The sequence below is a fragment of the Rhinolophus sinicus genome, chromosome 18 (genome assembly GCF_057876585.1).
Source record: "Rhinolophus sinicus isolate RSI-liver-muscle chromosome 18, RSI-T2T, whole genome shotgun sequence".
Taxonomy (NCBI): Eukaryota; Metazoa; Chordata; class Mammalia; order Chiroptera; family Rhinolophidae; genus Rhinolophus; species Rhinolophus sinicus.
The window spans coordinates 110,789,450-110,816,449 of NC_142518.1; the positions used below are offsets into that span (position 1 = coordinate 110,789,450).

The 27,000-nt window shown below is 58.7% G+C and overlaps 1 protein-coding gene across 6 annotated transcripts; it reads right to left on the reverse strand.

The window, feature by feature from the left end:
- Positions 1 to 1,816: 1,816 nt before the first annotated feature.
- L1CAM (L1 cell adhesion molecule) lies at positions 1,817 to 26,529 on the reverse strand. 6 transcript variants are annotated; one of them, XM_074323359.2, is made up of 30 exons: positions 26,020 to 26,142; positions 24,555 to 24,677; positions 24,311 to 24,406; positions 16,200 to 16,390; positions 13,395 to 13,409; positions 12,637 to 12,742; positions 12,215 to 12,417; positions 11,273 to 11,395; positions 10,997 to 11,167; positions 10,647 to 10,758; positions 10,342 to 10,526; positions 10,047 to 10,178; positions 9,767 to 9,910; positions 9,179 to 9,290; positions 8,894 to 9,060; positions 8,636 to 8,792; positions 8,292 to 8,416; positions 8,024 to 8,134; positions 7,584 to 7,781; positions 7,263 to 7,333; positions 6,858 to 7,080; positions 6,147 to 6,262; positions 5,722 to 5,926; positions 5,505 to 5,627; positions 5,218 to 5,391; positions 4,999 to 5,118; positions 4,721 to 4,876; positions 4,106 to 4,240; positions 3,760 to 3,832; positions 1,817 to 3,086 (listed from the first exon to the last, which is right to left on the reverse strand). In XM_074323359.2, exons 4-30 carry the CDS (start codon positions 16,273 to 16,275, stop codon positions 2,855 to 2,857), a joined length of 3,765 nt encoding a protein of 1,254 aa, XP_074179460.1. In that variant the 5' UTR covers positions 16,276 to 16,390; positions 24,311 to 24,406; positions 24,555 to 24,677; positions 26,020 to 26,142; the 3' UTR covers positions 1,817 to 2,854. The 6 variants fall into 6 exon arrangements, with proteins under 6 accessions (XP_074179460.1, XP_074179461.1, XP_074179464.1 ...); XM_074323360.2 differs by lacking the exon at positions 24,311 to 24,406; XM_074323363.2 differs by lacking the exon at positions 13,395 to 13,409.
- Between the last annotated feature and the right edge of the window lie 471 nt (positions 26,530 to 27,000).

The following is a 27,000-nucleotide window of genomic DNA, read 5'->3' on the forward strand; positions in this document are numbered from 1 at the left end:
GAGCTAGCAAGTGTGGATTGTGGATTGTGGATTGCAGAGGTGGATTGCAGTTAGCAAGTGAGGTTGGTTGACAGAGAAGTGGACGGCAGGTTGCGGATGGTGTGGCTCCTGCTTCCTGTGGCTCCAACCCAGCCACCAGCGAGACTATAGTGGTGTGACTCCCTTATCTGTGGCTCCGTGGGTGTTCCTTTTTGGTCTCACCATGTCCTGCGTTCTTGTGTGGGGAGCGGGGCCAGAGACCCCGCATGACACCCTGCATGACAACACTAATGTAAGCTGTAGTTAATGACATCACTATTGGCTCATCAGTTGTAACAAACGTCCTGCATCAATGCAAGGTGTTAATAATAGGGGAAATTGGTCAGGGTGGGGAGTGAGGGACTCTATATGGCAACTTTCTACTCTCTGCCCAATGTTTCTGTAGACGTGAAATTGCTCTGAAAAACAAAGTCTATTACGTTTTTATCATCCAAGGAGACGACACCCCAGGGAAGACGGGGTAGCTCCACACCATCAGGACCCCAGGCTCCTTTTATGTTGCTGTTCTGCCATCCTCAAAAGCCAACTTCCATTCAGTGGTCTGGGATGGCTCCTCCCGGACCACCACTGCATTTATGTTCCAGCTGGGGAGGAAACCCAGTGGGACAGGGAAAGGCAAGCTCTGTTTCTTTAGGGGCACAGCCCAGAGGTTACCTCTTCACTCACATTCCACTGGCCCCACCTAGGTGCAATGGAGCATGGGAAGTATATCTTCAGCTATTGTTATGTAAGAAGATTGATATGAACAAGCAAACACTGCTACAGGTGGAAATTAAGCAGAGATGAGTGTAGACAAGTCTTGAGGGGGTTTCCTGTAAGAAGGAACAGAGAAATGGGGCAAGAGCTGGAAGGGTGTGGTTAGGAGTGGGGGTTTTTGGTGATAGAAGCTCATTTGTCTGCCCACAGGACTGACCAACAGAGACAGAAAAATGAGAAGTACAGAAAAAGAGAAGGAAGATGCATAGCAACAATCCTCCAGTGGGTCACGAGGATGAGACCCAGTGCTGGGTGGAGGGGCTGACCTCAATGGACTGTGGCTCACCCCTGGGGGCCAGGGAAAGGCAGAGGGTTCCGGGAGGGGCAGGGAGATGGATTTGACGGTGGAGAAGAAATTCCCTTCTGGTGCTTTCTACTCACTCAGTCCAACATGAAACAAAGGCCTCGGCTGTCAGTGCAGAGACCAGGGGTTGGGGAAAGGGATGGGCCCTCACCTGGGGGAGCAAGGAGAGAAATGACTCGGAAGTTCCCAAGGCAGGCTGGCTGTCCCTGTGAGACCTGAGATTTGTGTGTGGTCATTCATTTAACATGCATTATACTGGTGTTGATGGCTGGCACCCAGGGAGGTCTACTTCAGCAGGGCACGGAGGCTGGGAGCCAGGCGGGCACTCACACAGGTTGGTTGTTACATGAGACAGGAAAGAGGCTCCTGGGCCCTGCCACACTGCTCTAGGCCTGCCCAGTTGCAGAAACAAGGGGCCCAAGGATGGGGAGAGCCCAGAGCTGCCCCAGAGGCCAGCAGAGGGGAGAGGGGCAGGCAGTAAGGCCTGGAAGCTGCAGCAGAGGGACATGGCCAGGGAAGCTGTGCTCGGTAAAATGACAACCGTTCCTCTTCGTTTCCAGGTTTTATTTGCCTGGTATAATTCTGATATTTATATACATATATATATATATACTTTTGTTTCGTGTAAAGGGCTCATTAACAGACCAAGCAAAGGCAGACAGAGGGGGTGGGGGCTGCCGGCAGGAGCACAGCAGAGCCGGGAGAACCCATCTTTCCTTTTTTTTTTTTTTTGTCTGTTTTTATTTTTCCTGGGATGGGATCATCAAAGCTAATTGCTATAAAACCTAGAAACCACCTAGAGACTCAGACATCTGCCTACACACTAGTGGCATATGGGAAAAGGGCAGGGTAGGTACTTTCAAAGTCACGGTGTATTTACATTCCCAAGGTGGGCAGAGGGGAAGGCTGAGGAAGGAAACTGTTCAGACTGGGAGTGGAGGGCTAAGAGGTCCTGGGGTGCCGTGGGGGCTGGGAGAGGCCCGGGGCAGTGGGGAGGAGGCATGCCTGCCCCGCACCCCGGCAGTGATGGAGGCCACTTGGATGATGTCTGGTGGGTAACAAAGGCAGCGTGTGTATGGAGCTCCTCGAAGCCAGCCCCAGGCTAGCGTGGGCAATGGGAGGATGGGTGCTGACTGATACCAGCATGTGGGGACTCTGGGCTCTCCACATGGCTTCCTCTGCACCTGTGGCCAGCTTGCCCAGCTCCCATCCTGGTTGGAGCAGAGATGGCAAAGGGAGCAGGTGGTGGGGACACGGAGTTCTATCCCCAGTCCCAGCCAGGCTGGCCAAGGAGTGGCTGGGTGTGAAGGTGCCAACTCTGGTTCTGAGGAGACTCCATCAGGCAGCATCTGAGAGACCCCTCTGGGGCCATCCGCACTCCCCCCCCCACAGCCCTTCTGCCCAGAAGCTGGCGCGGCAGCACCCGAAGGCTCCTGATGTGAGTGATTGGCCGGCCCCCAAACTGGAGCAAAGCAGTGTGTGCCCAAGAAGGGGTGCAGGTGGGTTTTGGCAAAGAAGTGGGGACCGGGTAGTCAGAAGGGGATTAGGCAGTGAGATTCTCTTCTCTGCTCCGGACTCAAGCCTTCCCACGGGCTCAGGGCCAGAGTGTGGGGTGCGGCCTGGTGGAGACAGGGACGGGCCTCAGTCCCAAGTCAGGGACCCAGAACAGGCATCGGGCTCAGGGGTCTTGGCCTCTGACTCCCCTGAGGCCTGGCCCTGGGCTGTACCCTGCCTGTCTTGCCTGACTGGACCCCACTACTCCAGGGTCCCTGCAGGGTTGATGGGGGAGGCAGCTCCTGAGCTGTCGTTGCCTCCTGCTGCCTCCTTCTCCTTCTTGCCACTGTACTGGCCAATGAAAGAGCCGTCCTCATTGAACTGGACATCCACGCTGCCCCCATAGTCAGCCAGGCTATCATCACTGCCCAGGGGCTTGATGTCTCCATTGAGAGATGGCTGGCTGCTGCCGAAGGCCTTTTCCTCGTTGTCACTGCAGGGGCAGAGGGCAGGAGGGAATGGGAGGCTGCCCAGTGGAATCCAGCAAGAGCTGGCAGGTGCTGGCCTGAGGGAGGAGGCCTGGCTGGGGGGCATGGCGAGGTCACGGTGGCCTAGATTCTGCCTTCTTTCCATTTGCTTTGAATGCATTGGGGAAGAGGTTTTCATCCTCGACACATATCTGGGAGGGCAGGTGGCATGCACACCACCAGAGGGGCAAGGCTTGGGCATACCCAGAATCCTGGTAGATGTGAGGGAGCAAGTGGGCGCTCAGCCTGGGGGGGCTCATGGGGCCTGGCCAGCCAGACAGGGGCACCTATCTGGCTGTCAGCCCTTGTAGAGCCCAGAGAAGGGATCTGGAAAGGTGACAGTGTGCACAGGAGGAATTGAGGGTGTTGGCTTCTCCCTGAAACAGAGAGCTGCCAGGCCAGAAGGCTGGGGCAACCCTGAGCCTGGCAAGCGGGGGCTCATGGCGCTCCCAAGCACACACTGTCCAGAGGAGGGTCCCTGCCATTGGGGTCTGACAGTAAGTATCTTCCCACCACTCCTGCCTTACCTCTCCAGGGACCTGATGTCACCCAGCAGCACAGAGAAGAGAGAGAGACAGGGTCAGATATGCAAGTGAGGGGAGTGCTGGGTGGTCAGCTGGCAATCACCGCCCTGCTCACCTGTACTCGCCGAAGGTCTCATCCTTCATTGGCCGGGCCTCGGAGTCCACCTGGGTGTCTTCCTTGTCCTTCACTGGAGACACACAGAGAGAGCCAGGCTTCTTCTCCCACCCCAGCCTGTGCCTGGACACTGGGCCCCATCCCCAGGCGAGGCTCTCACTCTGTGCTCGGAGCACTCAGCACTGCCTCGGAGGCTCTCCGAAGCCAGGAAACTTTCAAGGGTGTACCACTCACCCCACGTGGGCCTGGCTGCCATTGGCTCTGGGCCCCTGCCTGCCCCCAACATGCTCATGCTGTCCTGCTGGAGGCTCAGGGACCAAGAAGGGTGGCCCGGGGTCAGGGTTACCTGAGTACTTGCCACCCTTGCTGCGCTTGATAAAGCAGAGGATGAGCAAGAGGAGGAGTAAGAGAATGATGGCACTGACGAAGCCGATGAACCAGCCCTCGGCGGCAAAGCCGGAAGAATGCAATTTCACTCGGCCTGAGGGGGAGAGCCCAGGCTGGGGTGAGAGCGCCCTCAGCCCAAGCCCATGCCTCCAGGTTTACGGCCTCGCGAGCGGGCCTCATTTGGAGCCTCTGGCTTCATCACTCACAACCTCTCTGCCCCCAGGGACTGGGGCATAGATGCCCTTACACATAGACGCCAGAGTACCCGGGCGTGGGGGGGTGATGACCTGGGGCGGAAGCATGCCTATAACTGACACTCGTGCGGGACTCTCTGGGGAGCAGGGAGGAGGGTCTTCCGAGTAAATGACCACATTGCAAACAGTTAAAACAGAAGGATAGTAAAATGGGCCATTTCAGGAGCCTGGACTTCTCTGTCATAGGCCAAGGGGCAGCCAGATTCTTGGAGGAGGAGAGAGGAGCCACGGCACGGGGCCTGGGGCCTGGGGCAGTGGTGGCCATGTGAGGGACGCAGGGAAGCTAACTGAAAAGCGCATCCAGCTCCCTGGGGCCTCACCGGTGCCATTGGTCTTCACAATCATGTGGTGCTGGAACGCGGCCTCCTTCACCAGGCTGATATTGTAGTTGGTATCAGGCTGCAGGTCCCACTGGGTGTAGGAGGTCTGGTTGTAGCTGACACACCGTGGTAGGAAATGAGGACCCATCTTCTCTTCTGCAGCAGTGAGAGAGCAGCAGGTGTAAGCGGGAGTGTGAGGCAGCACGCTGGCTCCACACCAACCCCAGCCCTTCTGAGCCCAGAGCCCCTTCTTCCCTACAGGCCCCATTTGTGCTCACCGCCCTGGGGTTTGAACTGGATCTGGAACCTGAAGTTGCACTGGCCCTCCTTGGGGATCCAGGAGACCACGCTGTAATTCTCACCAGCCATGGCCGAGATGTTGCTATCACGCAGGATCTCTGGGGAGTGAGAGGAGAGTGTGGGACCTTGAGGCAGACCAAGGCCCACCCTACTGGGCCCAGCTGCCTGGCGGGGCCCGCTCAGCCCTTCTGGCTTACTAGATAAGGCCATGGTGCCTCCTTCCTGCACAATGGCCTCCCCAGGGCCCTCCTTCGTGGTGGCCTGCAGCTGGAAGCGGTACCGCAGGTGGGGGCTGAGGTTGGTCAGGTTGTGCATCCGCAGCTCAGGGTCCGAAAGGTTGAAGGACAACTGCTCCATGCTCCCATCATCCACTGCAAGGACAGATGGGGAGTCAGCTTTGGCAGCCAGCTCTGCCCGCTCCCCCTAACTCCCCTCTGTCTCCCGGCCGGGCTGGACTGGGGCTCTGGAGCCACAACACACGTACGTGGGTGGTAGGAGAGCACGTAGCCGGTGGGCACGCCATTGTGGCTGAGCGGAGGCTGCCAATGCAGCAGCAGGCTGGTGTCTGACTGGCACTCCAGGTGCAACTCCTCAGGTTGGCTGGGCACTGCGGGGTACAGAGACAAGCAGCAGGCCCTCACCCAGGCTCGATCTGGGCAGGGAGGAGGGGCTGGGATTGGGACTCGGGGTGCAAGTCTCACCTCCCTCTGGGGTGCTGAAGGTCCTATTCTCGCTGGCGGGCCCCAGACCCCGGCTGTTAAAGGCCTGTACCTCCAGATGGTACAAGCTGTAGGGCCGCAGGTCTCCCAGGATGACGCTGGTGGTATTAGCAGGCACCAACATGTGGTCTTTGTGGACATGCCTCCTGCTGTGCTTCCTCTGAGTGCCCTCCCACCAGTACGTCACCTGAAAGTGGACAGGAGACCCCATAGGGGCGGTAGGGGCCCAGCAGTGACCCCCGGGCACATGCTAGCCCCTGTCCTCAACAGGGACCCTGTCTTCCAAACCCAAAGACTTTCGGGAGAGCAGCTGGCAAGTGGCAGAGGTCTGCGGCCCATCCTGTCCCTCCTGGTGGCTTCACACCTCACCAGGGGATACCCCCAGCTCCCACACCTTGGACCCTTACATTGTATCCACGGAGGTGACCCTTGACCTGAGCTGGGTCCACAGGCAACCACTTGACCAGCACGGCGCTTGAGTTGAGGATCTTAATGTCTTCCAGCACCGGCCACGCCTGGGGATCTGGAGAGAGTCAGTGGCATGGACGAGGGCCTGAGGCTCCTGAGGCCAGCCCAGAACCCTCCCTCGGGAGGAAACATGGATTTAGATGTTCTCTGGGATTGGGCAATTTGAGGGGCTGGGCATTTGCTTGGTTTCAGGGTCTCTCCCTGCAGATTGTTTATTGTTATGTTGGTGCAAAAGTTACTGTGGTTTAAAAGGTTAAAAATAATTGCAAAAACCGCAACTACTTCTGCACCAACCTAATAGTTGCAAGGCACAAAACAGTAACTCCGAGGACAAATAACCAGAAAAGGTCTTGACTGGGTGATCAAAATGAACATCTGTTAGTGTTTCAGATTCAAAGAAAGGAAAGCAGCCGGACAACTAGACCCAATGCAGGATCTTCGACTGGGGGAAAAGGTAGCGCTGATTGATACAAATGGAGTATCAGCTGCCAACCAGAGATGTTGTTTGTGGACTTTTGCAACGGCCCTGCGGTACTATAAGGTAACATCCTTACTCCTAAGAAATGTACTATTGTGGGGTAGGGGCGAGGTGCACAGTGGGAGGAGAGTGGGCTGCGCAGGCAGATGCAGGCTTCACCTCCGCTACTCACAGTCTTCCCCAGAGTAGCCAATGGTGACCTGTGGCTCGGGGCCCTTGCCATGGCTGTTGATGGCCTGGACCTTGATCTCATAGGGCACAAACGTGGACGTGTTGGACACCACCAAGAAGGGGTCGCTCACAATCTGTTCCTGCCAGGCCCCCCGTGTCCTCTGAAGGCGCCACTGCACGCGGTACTGAACCTGAGGGGCATTCCACTCCATCCACCGGAGTGGCTGGAGGGAGCAAACAGAAGAGGAGCTGGTCGGCAAGAGCACCCCTTTCCTGTGACCCGCCTCCTCCGTGACCCAGCCTCACATCCCCAGTCATCTTCGGGGCCTTAGCACAGACGGGGGAGTAACAAACACCTGGGTCCTGGTCTGACATCCAGGGGCGAGCTCAGCCCAGGCCCCCTCACCTTCCAAGTGATGACCATGTTGTTAGTCTCATTCCCTTCCCCTTTCACGTCCACGGGGTTCTTCTCTGGGGCTGGAAATTAATGTGTTGTTAACACATCAACACTGCAGGCTCCCGCTGAGGCAGTGAAGGCTGATGACCAAGGAAGGAATGGCCCATACTGGCCCTGGAAGCCAGGAGCCAATAGCCCTAAAAGAACCCTGCCTCCCAGCTCCCTCTGGAAACCTGAAAGCAGAGGAGCTTGGGAACAGTAACCTCTGCAGCCCCTCCTTGCAGAGCCTTGGGACCCTGGAGTCTGAGGCCCCCCTCCCAGGTGGCTCACCTGCCTCAGGTGTGACCACAGGCTCAGAGGCCGGGCTGGGCTCCCCAGGGCCATATTTGTTGATGGCAGTGACTCTAAAGGTATAGCGGACATAGGGTGACAGCTTGAGGGTGGTGGAGGTCTGGTTTCCGGGCACCTTTCCCAGACTGTACCATTTGTCAGGCTCCATCTCCTGGTCTTCAAATTCAATGTCATACTCTGCCAAGAAGTGAACCAGCAATGGCGTAATCAGTGTGTGTCACGGTGGAGGGGTAACAGGGGTCCAAGTCTGGCTTTCCCTGAGGAAAGGAGTGCCCAAGGCAAGGGGTATTCTCGGATTTGCACGAGGAACTGTAAGCCCCAGTGAGGTGGCAGTCATGGAGTCAGGGCCCCTGGGAGGAGGGAGGGCTAGCAGGGAAAGCAGTGGGGGAGGTGGGTGGCGCCATGCTCAGGCCTCTTACTCTCAATGGGAGAGTTGTGGTCGTCAGCTGGGCTCCAAGACAGGTGCACCTGGTTCTGCTTTGGCGGGTGATGATCAGACAGCTCCAGGCGAGGCACTGGCCCAGGGCTCCCTGAGGGCCATGGAGGGTGGGTTCTCTGGACCACTTGTGAGCCAGATGCCCTGCCCCCCAGCTCAAAAGGGCCCTGGAATGTGAGCCTGGGTTCCTGTGCCCTAAGGCCTGTGCCCCCCATGCTTCCAAGCGAGCCTGATACCACCCTAGAACTCACCCACCACAAGGAGCTTTGCCTTCCTTTCCACCACATCCAGCTTGGTGCTGGCCACACAGCTATAATTGCCCTGGTCACTGTAGTCCAGGCTGTGGATGACCAGACGCTCGTCCTCTATGAAGTACCTGGCAGGAAATGGTGGGGGGGATGCTTGTCCTTCTGCTTCCAGCAGATCCACCACTTTCTGCCATCTGCACCCTGCTCCCCTCTCCTCCCTCTCCTGCCAGAACCTTCTCCCTCAAAGCAGGGGCGCTCCCCCCACGGATGAGGCCAGGAGGTCTGGACATTCTGCTTTTCCCACTCTGCCCCACTCCACTGAGCCCATGTTGGGGCTGGGCCCGCACTTGTCACTGTCCCCAAGCTCCTGGAGGTTTCGACCATCCCTGCGCCAGGTGATGCTGTGCTGCAAGGAGGGGTCAAAGGAGGCCTGGCACGTGAATGTCACTCTTGAGCCTTTCTTCTCGATTGCGTTCTGGGGCTCCTGTATAATCTGAGTAGCATCTGAGGGCAATGAAGGGAAGGGAGGGTCAGTCTGGTGTCTTCCAGAGACCCTGACCGTCCCTCCAGGAACTGCTGCTGACCACATGGGGGGGTTGCCTGACCTTTGACCTGCAGGTTTGCCACAATGGTTACATTGTTCTGGTCATTGGCAGCCTGGCAGAAATAGTGTCCAGTGTCATTGGCCTGGAGGTCTCGGATGCCGAGGGTCCCATTGGTGTAGGGGAAGAAGCGTTCGTCCTGTAGCACGGTCTTTCCTTCCTTGTCCAGCCTAGACAACCAGGGCAAGCAAGCCTGGTTCAGACCCCACCGGCATGCTCCTCTGCCCTCCCTGGCTCCCTGGGCCAGAAGATGGCTTCCACCATGCCTGCCAGAGTGGAGGAGCTCACCACTGGACGCTGGGCACGGGGGCTCCGAAGGCCTTGCACAGAAGGTAGGCAGTGCTGCCCTCAACCGCCAAGTAGGTCTCGTTGTCTGGGGTCAGGATCTTGGCCGGCAGCTCTGGAAGCAGGAGTCACAGGAGACAGAGCGGGGCAGGGGGTTGGGGGCAGATTCAGGGCTCAGCAGGGGAGCCCTGCCCATTTTGCGTCCTTGTGTCCAGCTCCAGCCCCCAACCGCCTAAGCCTCTCTTTCACTTCGGACACATTGCCCCCTCTGCCTTGGCTGTGTCTCCCATCCCAGCCACCCACGTTGTACCAATGATTCAAGGCCCACTGACAGTCTACCCCTTCCAGAAAGCCTTCCAGGCCTAGCCCCATCTTCCCTGAGGCTCCAGGAGAGGAGCCACCAGGCTGGCCTCAGGCACGTCCTGGCCAGGGTAAGCCTCTGTGCCCCAGAGAGGAGATAGGCAGCTGAGGTGGACAAAGCAGCTGCTGGCTGAGTTGGCCTGGTGGCCTTGCCTGGTGGGCCACAGGGACAGACTAGGGGTTATGAGGCACCGAGGGGAGGGCGGGCAGGCCCAGCTGGCTAGCACTCACGGACGACATAGATGTAGGCATTGGCCAGCAGGAGCCCATGCCGGTTGCGGGCCTCACACTGGGTCACCATTGTGTCGCTGGGCTGCACGTTGCTCAGGATCAGGGCTCCATGCTGGATCCGGTATTTCTGGTCCTTGGCCAGCTCTGTGCATGCAGCAGGTGGGCCCGAGGGCCAGGGCAGAGCAGTGAGCCGTGCTGAGGTCCCTGCTCACCCTCCTCTTCCTCCCCTCCTGTTCCCAGGGCCCCCCACACTCCCTGCCCCTGCCCGAGGCCCTCTCACCCTCCACAGGGATCCCATTGATTCTCCAGGTAACCTCTGGTTGGGGCCTGCCCTGCACTTGACAGTCCAGGCGGGCAGTCTCCCCGGGCCCGTACAAGTGGCTCTGGGGCTTGTGCAGCCAGTACGGGGCAGCTGTGAAGAAGAGGAGAGCCACCCTGAACCCACAGCCTGCAGCCAGTTTTGCCCCTCACTCACCTGCCACCGTGACAGTAGGCATCGCAGACTGTCATGCCCGGAGGGCTGTCTGCATAGCCTTGCAATGGGGCAGGGGTGGTGCCCCACAGGGGCAGCATACCCTCCACAGTGACGTAGTAGGCGTGCCGGTCACTGCCCAGCGAGTTCTCAGCCAGGCAGCGGTACTCGCCGTCATCCTCTTCGCCCACATCCAGCAGGTGCAGGGTCTTGTTGTGGTTCTGGTAAGTGACTCGGTCGGCTGGCATAGGGCCACTTGGGCGAAGCCACTTGATGGTGGGTGTGGGGCTGCCCAGGGCCATGGTGCAGGGATGCCAAGTAGGAGAGGAGAAGGGAGAGAGGACAGGGCTGCTGAGCCCCGCCCCTCGGCAGAGGCCCCGCCCACTCCCACCCAGGGCACCGACTCACAAGCCCTCGGCGATGCACTCCAGGACTAAAGGCTGCCCCTGCAAGGCCACCAGGTGGCTACTGGCATTGGCGGGGAAGAGCAGGCGCGGCCTCCTGTCAATCATGCTGTTGGCTGTGAGAAGCAAGGGAATGGGTGATTCTGGACACCTCGGTGAGCCCCTGGGGGTTCGGTTTTCTCCTCTGCTAAAGGAAGGGCCCGGTCTCTGTACTTGCCACCTAAGAAAGGGTCTGGGCAGGGTTCAGGTGGGAGTCTAGCTGTCCTCGAGGAAGACCGAAGTCCTCCTATCTAGGGGATTGGCCAGGCCTGAGGGTGAGAGGAGTGGGGGTGCGTTAGAGCCTTTGGAACTCACTGGCCTTGACCCGGAGGTCAATAGGTTCCTTTTGAATGATGGTCCGAGTGCCAGGGAAGTGGGCATGGCAGATGTAGTCTGAGTGGTTGTCCGAGGTGAGCACGTTGGCAAAGTAGAGGTTGCCATTCTGGCCCATTGTCACCCGCTCATCCTGTTTGATGTGCAAGATCTCTGCAGGAGTTGGGGGACAAGGAGGCACAGGTCAGGACCCCCCCTCCAGGAAGGCATTCCCACTGGCACCCCCACCCCATGCAGCAGCCCCTCGTGGACACCCACTGCTGTTCATCCAGTAGATCCGCAGCGGCTCTGCACTGGGTGGAGGGTGGCAAGGCAGAATCACTGACTCCCCTTCTTCTACCTCGACAGGTTTGACTGTCTCCTTTGGCCACTTGGGGGCACCTAGAAGGGACAGAGAGGCCAGCAGGGTGGGTCCCATCTCTCCTCCTCATCAAGGCTGGGCAAGGCAAGGGAAAGGAGGAGGGATGTCTGAGGGCATGAGGGCCAGGCTGTAAGGAAGGTCACATAAAGGGAGGCAGACACTTTGGTTCCTTTCTAGGCTCAGGGCTGACACCGGAACTCCATGCTGAGGAGACGACGGACAGGCCAGATGGCTGTAAAGGGTTAACCCTCCACAATTCTCAGCTCCCACCCCCAGGACAAGATGAGGATGGGTGGGGGGAGGCTGAGGTACAGCAGTGGGGGAAGGGAGCTGTGGAAGGATGCGGGAGTCACAGACCCTTCCATCATCCTGACACAGAATCCATGGCAACGGTTCCCAAGGTAACCGAAGGGGCAAAGAGGAGAGGCGCGTGCTTGGGAGGCAGAAAGCTCAGGGAGGATGGAATGCAGAGGGAAAACCCCAGGGAAAAGGCGACACAGATAAAGGCAGAGCCAGAGAGGCCAGGTCAGAGGTGGGGAGAAGAAACAGGAGGGAGGGAAGAAGAGAAGCAGAGGGAAGGAGACAGAGAGGTGGGGGAGGTGGAGAGAGATGACCTGAGAGTGGTGAAGGAAACGGGATTACAGAAATGAAAGGGGACAGAAGCCTAAGCGGAGACAGGGCAAGCTAGAGGGAGCAACAGCACACACAGAGAATCAACCCTCCACCCACTCCGTCAGCCAACAAGCCTGAGCCTATGAGCTCCCACAAGGTCCCTGAGACCTGGTCGGGGACCCTCTCCTGTGCCCCCGGCCCTTGCTAGTCCCTGCAGCGCCTCGCACCTTCGGCCATGAGCTGGATTTCATGGGACATGGCGGTACCCAGCTTATTGCTGGCAAAGCAGCGATAGGTGCCCTGGAACCTCTGAGCAAAGTTGCTGTTGTTGCCGGTGATGGTGAAGGAACCAGAGTGCGGAGCCTGATGCACGGTCACACCCAGCTCCTCTTTGGGTTTGAAGTGGACACCATCCCGAGTCCAACGGAACCTGTGGGCAGAAAAGGGCTCAGAGGATCAAGGCTCTGGAACCTGGGTCAGGGGCTGGAACGGAACACAGGCAAAGGCACTAGCAGCCAGTGGGCCCTCAAGGGGGATGAGGCAGATGGGAGGCGACTGGGCTCAGAAGTTGGGAGACCTGGGGGGGCATGAGGATGAGAGGCTGAGGTCAGCAGTCAAAAGCAGAGCTTAGAGAGTGACGGTCACTCACTGCACTTCAGGTTTGCCACTGGCTTCACACTTGAGGCTTATGTCATCCGTGGGGAAGACAACCAGGCGCCGTGGAGACTGTTCTGTGATGACAGGTGGTTCCATCACTGGGGATAGGACGGGAGAGGAGCGGTGAGGATGACGTCTGACTGGCGTCATGGCCTCAACCCCCATCTCATCAAGAGGGAAGGAGGATGTGGAACCCCTAGAGGCCCCAGAGCCATGGGGGTGGGAGAAGAGGAGGACCAAGCTAGAGAGACCAAGTAGCTTGGCCACAGGTGTGTGGGACATGAAAAGAGGGAAAAAGGGACACAGAACAAATGTAGAAAGAGAGAGAACAGAGGGAAGACAGCAACAAAAGTTACGAAGACACCTCAAAGAGAGAGATGAAGTCAAAGAGAGAAGCAAAGAGTATGGAAGAAAAAAGAAGAGAGCCAACAAAAGCCAAGGACACAGAAAGCAAGGACAAACCCCTCACGGGAGAGGCGGGGGAGGGAGGGAACAGAGAAGACAGAGCACCAGAAAGAAACGGCAAAAGTGAGTGAGAAAAGCCAGGTCAGGGCAGAGACAGAACAAAGACTGTCCCCGCATAGGTGAGAGGGAGAGGCTGAGGTGAGCTTCTAGGCTGAGACCATGGGACAAGGACGCAAGAGCCAGAAAAGACAGCAACCAATACAGGGCATGTGGCACACAGGAAAGGCGAGGGAGAAGGGGACATGCTGGCCTTCTGGAAAACACTCCCACCCTCCCCCACCTTACCATGGTATCCTTCATCTGAGAAATCCAGGCAGCAAGGGAGAAAGTGGAAAGAAATTCTGACAGGCAGCCCCAGCAGGGTGCCCGATGGCATGGGAAGAAATAAGCATGTGCAGACCCCCTGGGGAAGGGGAGGGCGACAGAGGAATCTATGGCCGTGTAACTTGGGGGCACATGCAGGGCTGGAGCTGTGGCAGGTCAAGACCCAGGACCAGACAGAGCCCGGATCACTGGTTGGGGGGGGGGGCGCAATGCCCAGGAGGAGCCAGGCCACAGTGCCAGAAGGCAGGGGGAGAGAAATCCGTGCCTTTAACAAGGCGTACCCTTTGGACAGACCTTGTATCTCCCTGGCAGGGCCTGGCTGGGTCTGCAGAACTGACCCCCACCCCACTCAGGATGCCTCAGAAGCCTGGGAGGGCCCCCTCCCCTGCTCCAGCCCACTTCCCTCCTAATCCAATTAGCACAGCTCAGTGTTTTCAATTACCCAGGCCCAGCCTTCAGAGCCCAGCTGCCCCCTCCCTGCGAAACCCTCCCAAAGGCCCTGCTGCATCTGAGTTTCCATCGCCTGCAGGGCCACGGATACAGCAGCCCCCTAGTTTTCTCCCCTTCCTTCCTCTCAGCCTGCTACTGAGCTCCCTGGGGCTGCGGCCACAGTCACTGGCTGGGGGGGCAGGACTCAGCCCGCTACTGGCCAGGGTGGCTGTGGAGCGGGGAGAGGGAGGGAAGGCAAGATGGGCAGGAGAGTAGTTGGCTGCTTCTGAAAGCTTTGTCTCTGCGGAAGACCTCAACATAAGTGTCCTCAAGAGAGAGGAAGGGCTCCCTGGGGACACTGCAGAGAGAGCCCTGAGCTGGGGAGGGGCCAGTGCAGGAAGCCCAAGAGCAAGAGACAACAACAGGGACTACTGGATGGGGAAAACCATCTGGGGAGAGAAAGAGAAAAAGAGACAAAGGGGCCGGGAATGTCTGGGGAGCGAGCAAGTTCGAGCTGGAGGCCACGATGTATCGGCATCAATACCAAGTGCCACCCATGGCCAGGACAGCCTTGGAACTGCCATGGTCTTTGGCCTACTTTTCTTTCCTTGCTCTTGCCTTTCTCCAAGTCTCCCTGCCTCTCCAGACAGACACGCCCGGCCAGATGGCCCAGCCTGTGTGATAGCAGGGCGGGCCGATACCCAGGGTAAGACCTGAAAAGCAACTGAGAGGAGATGGAGAGGGAAGGGGGACCAGTATATACATGGATGTGAATGTGTAAAAGTGTGAGTCCGGGCACACGTGTGTGGATGCCCCAGGGTGTACTGCAGTAGGTTCATGAGTGTCCACCAGTGTATTTGCATAGGGGTGTGTCTGGCCAGAGTACCTCTGAAGGCTGTGTGTGTGTGTGTGTGTGTGTGTGTGTGTGTGTGCGTGCTTACATTCAGTGTACAGTTTTGTACTGTATACCCGCCTCTGTGTCTGTGTACTTAAATCCCTCACTTTTGTGTGTGTGTGTGTGTGTGTGTGTGCATGTCTGTGGGCTTCCTGCGTGTCCTCTCAGGGCCTCTGCCGCTTCCGTGTCTTTGTGCCTGGCTTGATACAGGTGGCTTGTCTGTCTACCCCTGTGTGTGTCCATGTGCATCTGTAGCTGGGGAAGTCTGCAACCTTTGTCTTGTCAGCCCCTCTCCACCTCCTTCAAACCCTCACTGCACCCAATGCCAGGTGCCTTCTAAGCCCACCTCCTTTGGCCCCTGTCCCATTCCTGGCATGGACAGCCTTTCCCACTCTCAGCCCCCAGCTCTTCTCTCAGGGACACCGGCTTCCTGGTCCAGGCTCAGAGACAAAGGTGGCAAGGTAACAGGGGAAGGGATTGGAGATACAGAAGGAGTACGCTCAAGATACACAAATTCTACCCTGTGAAATGCCCCTCACAGAAGCCCAACAGCCACTTACAGCAGTGTGTTTATATCTCCTGCTCACACTGAGGAGAAAACACTGTCACAGTAACACCCCCTTACCCCCCCACGATAATCAAATGTTAACAGTCTGATAACCTACAGACCTTCACAAACCTGACCAATAAGGAAGTAATAGTTCTGGTGATTCACAGACTTACCAATATAGGAAATTCCAATCGCACTCAGGAATACCCACTTAGTCAATTATAACCACACACATCCACACACACAAATATAGTCTGTCCAACTCACAAGCATACATATATACTCATGTTCAGTAACCTTCTAGCTCCACTCCCCAATACCCCCAACCCTACCCATGACCCCCCACTCACAACCCCCCCATAATGCTCCAGCAGCCCCATCTCCCAAATAACTACACATCAAATCGTAAAGATCCAGAAGGCTGCTGGGCCTTTTCAAGGTGTCTCTTCCTGTCTCAGTTCACAGGGCTTCAAGGGCTCAAGATGAGATTACCCAAGTCAGAAGTGGGAGCAAGACTTGAATCCAGACCTTTGCACAAGCTAGTTGAGCCCTGGGGGCAGCCCTGGGCTGCCACACCCCTGAGGGAGTGGAGGGTGGGGGGCAGACCGGGGATGAGCACGGAGGAGGCCCGAGGAGGCGGATCCAACGCCAGGCCCGCTCTCCGTGGTGCTGAAAGCTCCCCGGCCCGCCCCTGTCCCCTGTCCGTGGTGCTGACACACCCTGCACCTTCCATCCTGTTCTCTCCAGAGGTACCCAACTTCCTGGGTATCTCCTGCACACTCCGTGCCCAAGAATGAAGGGGTGAGGGTCCGGAACCGGGAGAAGGCAGAAGATAAAGAAGAGCCCAGCGCGGTGGTGAAGGGAGGCGCCGAGGCTCCCTCCAGCTACTCACATTCCTTGGGGATCTGGATGAGCAGGCAGGGGCTGCACAGGAGGAGAGGCCACAAGTACCGCAGCGCCACGGCCATCTTCCCGGCGGTGCCGGCGGCTCGGCACAGCAGGCCGGTCTCAGCTCAGGCTCCGGCCGGCCCGGAGGGAAGGGGGCTGGTGGGCAGCTTGGGGCGGGAGCCGGGGGTGGGGGCACTGGGACAGAGGAAGAGGGATAGGTGGGGGAGGAGAGAGGAGAGAACGGACGGTGGTTAGTGACTAACATCTGGGCGAGCCCGGGCTACTGGCCCCGCCCCCAGCCCCGCCCTAGGCTGGCCGACTCCCCCATCTTTCCCCGTACCTTGGAGGGAGAAACCTGGAAGAGATTAAGCACTGGCTGGGCCTCCAGGTTGCTTTTCATTCCCTGCTTACTCTCTCTGCCTTCCCCACCAGCTGCCTCTCCAGCACCAACTTGTTGCCCCAATCAGCTCCCCTGGGCATGCCACAGGCCGCTCTGTGCATGTTGTCCCCATGTGTGACTCGATATGCCAGCAAGCAGGTGCCTGTGGGCATGAGTGTGGATGTGGATCTGCCTGTAGCCAAATGTGCACATCAGTATTTATGTGGCTGTGTGTGTGTGTGTGTGTGTGTGTGTGTGTCTGTGCGTGCGCACGCGCGCACATGCAGGAGAACATTTGTATGCCATCTCTGGAAAGGAGCTGCACTCAGGAGTGTGTGTCTTCTTGTGTGTCTGTATCTCTGCGGTGAATCCTCATGTCTGCTACTTCTGTGTGCACACATAAGCATGGGTGCACACATATGTAGAGAAGAAGTCTTGTAGTCTCATTGCTAAGGGTTTCAGAGCCAAATGATCCCTGAATGCTGTTCAGGCCTCAAAAGCTGCCAGGAGGTGGGGGGCTTGGGAAGTGGAGGCAGGGAAGGAAGGAAAGGGGCCCAAGAAGGCTGCATTTCACAGAGTAAGTTGAGGAAAAGGAAGAAGGATGAGGGAAGGAAGCCCCCCTCAGGAAATGGCAGCAGGGAGAGAGGGAAGGAGGAAAACACCTCTCTGCTGTCCCTCAGGCCCCCTGGGAGCAAGGGATGACTGTGGCCTCCCCAATTCCAAATGCTCCAGGCCAGGGTCAGAGCAAGCCCTGCAACAGTGTTTCTGACACCTCTCCAGGGTCTGGCAAGCCCAGCTTCTGGGTCTTTCTCTGAGTCTTCAGGACTCAACTACTAGTTGTGTCCACCCGAAGCCCAAGTATCACCAGCCACACCTACATTTCCACCTGCATGCAAGGAGCCCAGAAGACTGGGGGCCCAGGGAAGGGGGGGCTTCTCTACCAATGACTAGAAGAGGAAACAGATTCCAAAGAAGGTACAACTTTGGCTCCAAACAGGAAAAAATGTGGAAAAGGCAAGTGGTGAAAGTGCAGGAGGAGCAAGAGCAGGATGCTGGAGCCTGGGTCTGGATGCCCTCACCAAATCCACACTGGGCATCCTTTCTGTGCCAGCCAGGAAGTCATTGAGGTGTGTGTGGGAGGAACTGAACCTCAACCAGAATGCTGAAGGGGTGAGTGGGGAGGCCTGGGAAGTGGTGCTAAGGCATCTATACTGTCAGGAGGCAATTGGGAGCCACAAATTGGTTTTATGTAAGGTAACCTGAGAAGAGCGGCGAATGTAGCCATCTGCCTGGGGACTGGGCAGAGAAAGTAGCTGGTGGCAAATAGCAGTCAGCTTGGAGCTCTCAGACTCCTGTACCCAATGCTGCAGGGGGAGGTGGAGAAGCACCGGGGTGGATCCACGTGGATGGGCTGAAGGCCAAGAGAATGACTTGGAGTATTAGGAAGTGGCAAACACATAGCCAATTCTCTACGTGCAAGAGCTGAGCTGGGGCCCAGAAGGGAGGAGCAACTGTGGACCTGTTCCACCCCCACCTTCCCTCACAAAGCCAGTGCAAGCAGGGTGGGCCCCAGGCAGCCTTGGCCTCAACTTCAAGGCCTGTAGGAAGCAGTAGGAGACTCAGATCAGAGGGCAGGCGATCAAACAACAGCCTTGGGAGCTCTGAGAGCTCTGGTCTTAGGAGGGGGAGGGGAGGGATACGAGAGAAAAGAAGCTCGAAGAAGGACCTTCCCGAAGAAGGACCTTCCCGAACTGGAGGATGCCCAAGTGCTCTCTTTGCTGGAACGATGATCGCTGTGATGTCAGCTCCTCCATTTGTCCGCCAAGTCTAGGCTCCCAGAATGGGGTCAGGCCTGTATACTCCAGGTGGATATGTCAGGGAAAGATACCTCCAACTCCCTGGCCCCACTCCCTACCCCATCCCAATGCCCCCGTCTCACATGCAACCTCTTTTGGTCTCCTGGTATTTGCCAACCAGCTCGCCACCTTCTTGGGAGCTCAGAGACAAGCAGGAGCCAGAAGGTCGAGAGGCCCCCTGACAGCTGGGAGGGGGCTCTGCCTCCTCTCCTCCCACTAACGCGGGGTCTCTGATCTCTCACCATTCCTCTGGCAATTACAGAGCAAGCAGCTCAGGTTGTCAGCTCAGCAGGCCCCCCACTCCCCCATCAGCACCTCCAGGGGCAAGGGAGGGGGGAGTATTCCACAAGCTGGTGTACAGATGGAGCCAAGGCCATGTCTGCGAAGGGGGGCAGGCTGGGGAAGACTGAAGGGTGACAGACAGGGCGAGAAAGAAGCAGGAGGGAGCAGGAGAGGCTGGGAAGTGGGGCTGGGGGAGGGAATGGAAGACAAAGACGGATGCTGGACCACCACGTAACCAAGATGGAGCAATCCAGAAACAGAGCCCGAGGTATCAGGGAAAGAAAGAGGAAAGGTAAAGGAGTCCAAAGGGTGGGAGACAGCTGCAGACAGCACTGATGAGAAGTGGGTGAGTGGAAGCGTGAGGGGCGTCCTTGTGTGCGTGTGTTGACTGCGCACAGGTTTATTGGTGCCTCCTCCATGTCCTGGTCCCTGGGGGATGCTCCAGGCAAGAGGCAGGGAAGGAGGAGGGGAGATGGACCTGAGTCAGAGGATGGGGCCTTCTTGGGCTTGGAGGTCAGGCTCGACTGATGGGCAGGCAGGGCAGAGAGACAAACGGACAGCAGAGAATCTATGAGCCAGCAGCAGAGAGAGAAACAAAGCCCACAAGTACAAAGACGATAATGACAGAGACAGAGGGGCTGGTCCCTGGCCACTTGTGGCATTGGAGCACGGGTGCGGTTGTAAAATAAGATGAATGAGCCACTGCTGGCTGCCCCTCAGGGACCACAGTGGATCCTTCCAAGATTGCTGCTAAGGTGGAGTGAGCAACCGCCTTGATGGGGGGAGATGCCCACGTGTCCACAGGCACAACAGCGAGTGTCTCTGTGCTCACCCACACGTGCATCCACTGCATCCACCCGCCGCTGTGCTAGGGAAGGGCACAACAAAAGCAGTCTGTTCCTCAGTGGGTCCAGATGGGAACCCATCCTTCCCTGGGGCCTCACACACTACTCATGGGCTGGCAGAAAGGGTGTAGCAGGTGCTGAGGTGGATGAGGTCGGCAAGGTCAGCCCCACTGGAGCCTGCAGGGAGGGGCTCAGTGGGACGGCAGAGGAGCCCCACCCCTGGCCACACCCTGGCCCCACTGTCCCCCTGGTAACTCCTCTCCTTTGGCCTCTGTCCACTGACTGGGGGGGACTTGGGAGGACATGAAGCCACACTGAAACCTAGGGTGGCTTGCTTTCCTCCCTGAACACACACACACACACTCTGGAAACCTATAAAGGTGCCCTGCCCCGCATGTGCTCAATGCAAAGGTGTCCACCAGCTCCCATGTCCTGCCTTGAGTCCTCTCTGCCCCTCCCATCTGATGGAAATGCACCTGCCCAAGAGAGAAGTAACAAGAGGTCCCTCCAGCCCAGTGCGTGTTGAGAATGGCAGTGCCCTGTGACCTAGCAAGCCCGAGTGGGGGCAGGGCTGGGGGCTCAACTCATGTGAGATGGTCAGAGTCTGGGCACCAGGACTGCATACTTATAGGTCTGGGAGGCATACATGGTGGCACCCATGCCTAGGTTGTCTCCTCAGCAGGGCTGGGGGGGGGGCTTGGGGCCTGTGGGTGTGTATATGAGGGTGTGGGTGTCACCTACACCCCATGCACTGTATTCCTTTAAGGCTCCTTCTCACTCTCCCCCCAGGCTGTGGCTGGCGGGTTTCCATGGAGATGGAGCCCAACTCCCTCCTCTGGCAGAGATAGGGGAAGCCTAGAGGAAAGCTAGCCGCAGAGTAATGGGTTATTTAGATAATACATAAAGGAGGCGGCTGGGTGGGAGCCCCCACAGGTACGTGAGGGCATGGAAATCTTAAAGGACTGCTGTTTCATCCTCCGTGCTCTCCGCCTTGCCCCTCCTTAAGCCCCCCACCCATCCAGAGCACACCATCAGCTGCTATAATGCTGAGGTCTCCAAGGCAACTGACAGCTCACCTGTAAAGGACCATTCTTAAAGGATGAGGAAGGGGCTGGATGGAGGTTAACCCTTTGTGGGAGAGCAAGAACAGACAGTCTCCAACGGGGAAGAAGGGGGAAACTCACCATGGTGGGCAGGGACAGTTTTCCTCCACCCCCGTGTTCTAGTCAGCTGCCCCATTTTATTGACTAAATTCACGGATAGCACGTACCACATGCCAGGGACTCTTTTAAGCACTTTTACACACATCACTCATTTAATCCTTAAAATTGCCCTGGGGAAGGATGTGCTATCATTATCCCCATTTTACAGATGAGGAAAGTGAAGTTCAGAGAACCAGAGCATCATGTCCAAGGGCTCAGAGCTGGCACTTACGCTCACCAGCGATGGGGTTCTGGATGGGCAGAGGCTCCCTCTGGGAGTCAGCTCACTTCTAAGAAATTCGGTGCCTGCTCCCATTCCCAGGGGGCCAAGGACCTGGACAAGGATGGCCTCCAAGCCGTTCTGCCCCCTGGGGAATGGCTTATTTGCTAGCCAAATAGCAGGCAAATGTGGAGGGCAGGGAGGGAAATTTTGGGAGGATGCCACACGGAAGTGGGATATGACCCACATCACGCCTCAGCAGAGTAGGAACCATCCCATCCCTTGGCCTTGGGTTTTACATGAGCCCCCCCGCCCCCCAACATCCAAGGACTCTGTCCAAGAGCAGGCAAATTCCTTTCCCTGTCCAGCTCAGGGACAGCCTGGGTTTCTCTGCCCTCTCTCATTATCCACAATCTTGGGTTGCTCTGACCCCCTTTCTTGAAACCAAAGGCCCCACAGCCCCCTCACAAAGGGGCTTCGGCTACTTGGAAGGCACCTCTCTCCAGTCAAGGCTTACGGATAGTGTTGACTCCCTGTGTAGAAGGGGAAACTGAGGCCCAGTGGAGTAGAGGTCGAGACTCTGGCCTCCCAGACCCCCCAGAATGTCAGTAGTACAGCCAAGTTCCCCATGTACAGTTGGAAAAACTGATGCCCATGGCCTAGAATCTGTGCCCCCCCTCCACCCTCTCTAAGTCCTCCCTCCAGCTCTGAAAAGTGGACTCAGAACAAGACCAGAAACCCCCGACCTGAGAAAGGAACCTGGCACTAGAGGGGGCTTCAGGGACCAGACCAGAGGGGCGACGGGCTGTTCCTACGGGCTGGCAGGCCCTGCCTCCAGGACCCGAGGGGAAAGAAAGCTGCAGAGCAGGCAAGCAGAGAGGAGGAAGGCGCTAAGCAAAGGGGAGAGGCAAAAGGGGGCCTAGGCAGCAGAAAGAGGCACCGGCCCCACGCCTCGGAGCTTGCTGTTCAGACCCACCCGTCCTGGGATGCCTGTCCCAAGGGCGGGGATGGGGTGCCTAGAAACAGCTCAGACATTGCCAGGCCCCTCCGGCCCCCTCAGGGCTCCCCACTCCTAAATGGTTAAAGGGCAGAGGGGGCACAGGAAGCCTGGGGGCGGACAATGGAGCCTCTGTCATCCCAGGCATTCCTAAGACATGAACACAGGCAGCCAGGGGAGGGGCCAGAGGGCACCCCGCAATTGGAAGCTCCGTATCATGCAGCAAGGCATGCCAGCCTCTGAGGCCACCACCATCAGTTTCACCCCTGCCTAGCATAGGCCCAGTCGGGGCATCTGAGGGGACCACGTGGGCACTGGAGGATCCGTGTGCACATGCTCTCTCTTACACGCATGCAACCAGATATGTGATCCCCACACATGCAAATACTGCAAGCTACACACACACACTCGCCCAAAGCCGCCCCCAGATAAACCTCCAGCTCAGCTGCCCTCTCCCAATTTGCCTGGCTCTGATTGTTTGAAACGGGAGAGCTGAGAGGAGGGGGCTCCTGGGGACTCATCCCCTCCCTTCAAGCTCCACCACCAGACTGACATCAAGAAGGACAGTTCAGAAGACCCCCTTGGCCCATTGCACAAAGCTCAGGACGCTGTCACCCTCCTACTCCACCCAATCCTAGGCTGTCCTTGCTGGGTTTAGGGCTAGGGACTGGCATGAGTGTCAGGACAGTGGCTGGGTGTTCCCCCCACAGCTTCGTGACCTGGGGGGAACATGGAGAACCCAGGCAAGTTCCTGAGGCATAGGGTGGGGGGCACTGGACAAAGAAAAGCTTCTGGAAAGACCAGCAGTCCAGGCTCTCCCCCTGCAGAGGAACTGGCCACTCTCCAGGCTCTCCCTCTCTCCAACCTTTAGGAAACCACAAAGATCCTGTTGATATCTGGGGAGAAAGCAGGCTGGCCTTGCTAACCCCTTACCCCCCAGTCCTCTGGCTGGAGGCCACCAGGAACCCCCTGTCCACCCTCCAGGTCACACGAGGCCCCCACAGGAGGTGTGGGCCCAACCCAAAGCCATGGAGCCCACTGGATATGTACTGGGTGGCTGCCACACCCGTTCTGAGGCTCAGAGTTCAGAGGGGCCAAGTTCAGGTGGGAGCAGGACAGGAGAGATGGTAAATAAGGCAGGAGGGGAGAGAAGCCAGACAAAAGGGGAAGCGGAGAGATGGAGCCCAGGGCACAAACAGGGAGGGGTGGGGCAGGCAGAGGCAGGGACAAGAGAGGAGGGGAGTGGTGCGCCCCCACAGTGAAACTCTAACTGAGCAAGGAGAGGAAAGATGATGGTCGGGGACATGCGTGGAGTGGTGGGCAGCTGACAAGGAGAGAGCGGGGGCAGGGAAACAGAAGGGAATTGCCCAGGATGGGTACAGGGCCCCATCTAGGAACCTAAACCCAACGTTTCCAGTTAGGGGAGGAGGGGGCAGGGCAAAGCCAGCAGCCAGCATGGGACCCTAGAGAGGGGATTCAGACCTCCTGCCTCCCCTATTGTCCCCTACAGGGTGGGGCAGGGCCCCTGGGACTCACATCCACAGAAGGTGCCTGGAGGAGCAAACTAGTTGGCTGGGATGCCGATCCTCTACTCCATTCTCCCCCAGAGCACCCCTCCTCCTCACCCCACAGCTGTTTCAACCTTTAGCCCAAGAAGGAAATCCAGGAAAAGCTTCCCTCACACCTTCGTGTGGCCTCTCCTGGAGGCTGGGCCACTCTGCAAGGCCACATGGCACTTACTGCCCAGAAGAGTGCCCCAGAGGCGTTCTCTCCAGCTGCAGCCGTTTAAAGTGGCACCAGGGAATGTTTACCTTGAAAGGGACCTTGGAGTTTAACGAGTCCGTGCCCTCGTGTGATAGCCAAGAGGGCTGACACTCAAAGACAGGGAAGGGACTGAGGTTCCAGAGTCACTGGGCTGGGGAGTGGCAATTACGGCACCGGGGCTGCCTCGTCCAGCCTCCACAGCTGGCCTTGGCAGAAAGAGGCTGATGGGGTGCAGCCTGAGAGCCCTCGCCCACTGGAGAAGGCGTCAGACAAGGCCCTTCACTCCCCACCTCCCTTTCCCCTTCAGAGAGTCAGTCACAAAGGGGAAAAGAAAACCAGTACGTGCCCTCTGAGGATGAAGATGGTGTTGGTCTGGTTCGTTACTGGCTTTTCCATGGGCAGTTGTGAGTTGGCCCAAGTGGGCACTTGGCAGTGAGCAGCTGCCCAGCGAATGGGCAGGGAGGACCTCATTACTGTGCAGGGAGGGGTCACCGCCGACTAGGGGAGCTGTGTGCCCACTCAGTGCTCTGCAGGGGGCTGGGCACTAGGGGAGGAACTTCTTGGGAGCACCTTGTAGCAAATCAAGGAGACAGGCTGGGGTGTGCTGAGCGCGTCTCTCTCTTAGCGATCAGATCATCGGCGAGCCTTCATTTCTTTTGTTCTTTTCTGTGTATTTCAAGTATACCACAGTAAGATGTACTACCTTTGGGATCGTACACACACAGACATAAATAGGTATGGAGAGAGAGAGAGAGACTAGGATGCAGCAGAGAGAAATGGCCAGGAGCCGGGGAGTCCCAGTCCCAGCCCTGACCTGAGCTCGCCATGTGGTCACAGACAGCCAAGAGCCCCGAAGACTCAGGAGCCCATGGGTGCACGTGCTGGCGCTGCATGGGCGTTGTGCCAGGTGAGAGGCCGGCCCAGCCGAGTCCATTGCCTGCAGCAAGAAGCTGGTCAGAGGCGAGAGGCCCCAGGCAGGCCCCTGCCCCAGCCACCCCGCAGGGGACAAGAAAGACGGGGCTCGGTAGCACTTCGTGGGAAGAAAGGCTGACTGCATTATTCACTGTCAGGGCTACATGAGTCAGCAGAGATGGCACTGGGCTGCCCAGGAGCCCCTGCCCTCTGGGAGGAGTTAACTGGAAGCAGGGCACCTACTTGGAGGAGAGTGCCAGGCCCTCACTTCTTGGGGTGGGCAGATGGCCCTAGGCCTGCCTCCTGGACACAGGCAGGGATGGGCAGAGCTCCAGATATCCTGTAGGGGGCAGCAGGCTGTACTAGGTGCTCTTCGCAACCCCTGCCAACCAAGAGACTCCCAAAAATCTGCCCTAGGAAGGGGAGGAATAGGAATTGCAGACCCTCCCATAACTGAACAGAGGGAGGACACCTTGGCAATGGGCAAAAGACCTGCAGTGGTCCGGGCAGGGCCTCAGCTCCAGCATCTTGCTTTCCAGCATCCCTGGTCCTGGGTCAATGAGGCCCTCCTTCCCACCCCTCTACCTGACGGACCCACATTCTACAAGGACTACACCAGTGGGTGCCCAGGTTGACCTCACTAGCTGCACCCTTTCCTGGCCACAAGAGCCTGCAGAAACAGGCTCCAGACGCACCCTGCGTCCCTGGGGAGGAGATCCCTGTCCTGTTGCGGTCTTGGAGGGGAGCCCCAGGGAGCCCAGGCAGGGGTTTAGAAAGAAGAGGGAGGAGAACAAAGCCCCCACCCCCATCTTGGGGCCAGAGGGCCAGGCAGCGCCCAACCCTGTTCCCTCCCCTCCCATTGCAGGGACAGCCTAGCCCAACCTCCCCCCCCACCACACTGGCGGCCGGATTTTCAGTGGAGCAGGGCCCTCGACTGGAGAAGATGGGCAGCCACGCCCAGGGCCACACCCCACGGCAACCGATGGGGGGGTTCACCAGGCCCCATCGGGCTCCCTTTTTCACACACGCCCACACCCTTAAGGACCTGCCAACTTCAGCCCCCACCTGCCTGCACAGACCCTGCCTGACTGCCCCCAGAGTGACCCTCCCCGGGTGGGTATTTTGGGCGCCGCCCAGGTACCCCTCACCTGTCGGACTCCAGCCCTGGCCTCCTTCCCCAGCCCTGCTAGGGTCCGCAGGGCCCAGAGCTGGGGGCCCGGCCAGGGTGGGGTTCCTGCCGCCCCGCCCGTGACCGCCTGCCGAGTGGAGCAGCTCTGCCCGCTCTCGCCGCCTGGGCAGGACTGGGATGGGGGGCCCGGGGCGTTGCAGCCGCGGCTCGGTCGCGAGGGCAGTCCTGCCCGCCTTACCTGAGCTACGGCCGCCGCTCGGGCTGCCCGCCCAGCCTCCGCGAACGCCGGCCTCGGACCCGCCGCCCGAGTGCGTCTGCGATGCCGATGCTGCTGCTGCTGCTGCGGCGGCGGCGGCGGCGGCGGGGCGGGGGCGGGGCGGGGCGGGCGTGCGCGCAGGGGAGGGGGAGGGGAGAACAGGGAAGGCGGGGGAGGGGGGAGTGAGATCACCTCCCCCGCCGCCCGCTCCGCCCCGCCGCGCCCTCGCGCCTCGTCCCGGTAGAGCCGGGCTGGGGAGCCCCGCGTGGGCTGGGAGCCTCTGCTGGCCCCCTCGGGGAGCTCAGTGGGACCCGCGCCCGCAGCCCCCAAGTCCCTGGCCCGGGAGCGCCTCGCACCCCGGCGACCTAGCCACAGTGAAGGCTTGGGGCAGGTATCGCCTGGCGGGTGCTCCCGGGACACGGGGCTGGGCCGTGGAGACAGAGTCGGGTGGGAAAACAGATCCCACCCAGCCCCCTCCAGTCCCTCCAGGGTGATGGCGAGCTACGGGCACCCACAAGCAACGCGGGCCCGGCCACACCCCGGTCTTGTGGTGTTTGGACGCCCCCCAACCCAAGGCAGGATTCCAGAACTCCTCCCCCCAATCCTAGGCTCCCGGTCCGGGAGGGGCGCGCGGGTCTCGATCTCAGTCCGCCGGGGACGCGCAGAGGGGCACAGCCTCCTGCGCACTTCAGAGCCCGGGGACAAGGAGGTCGTGGAGAGGGCCCCCCTCTAACTGCCACTCCCAATTCCCAGATATTCCTGACTCCCGGCCAGCTTTCCCAGGCTCGGCGTCTTATTTCTTTGTCGCGGGTATTGGCCCCATCCCGACCTTTCCCGTTGGTCTCACTCTCCCGCAGCCCTGCCCTGGAAGCCTGGGGAAAGAGCTCCTCCCCAGCGCCCCCCTAGGCTTGCGGCGGTCACGCAGAGGGCGCAGGAATTCCGGAGTGAGCCGAGCCGGCCGCA

Excerpts from the sequence above, each read along its gene's own strand:
- L1CAM (XM_074323358.2), bottom strand. The coding sequence starts at position 16,275 with ATGGCCGTGGCGCTGCGGTACTTGTGGCCTCTCCTCCTGTGCAGCCCC. Across the intron at positions 8,793-8,893 it reads GGCAAACCTGCAGGTCAAAG|ATGCTACTCAGATTATACAG; the intron begins GTCAGGCAACCC and ends CATTGCCCTCAG. Across the intron at positions 3,087-3,759 it reads GAGACCTTCGGCGAGTACAG|TGACAACGAGGAAAAGGCCT; the intron begins GTGAGCAGGGCG and ends CTGCCCCTGCAG.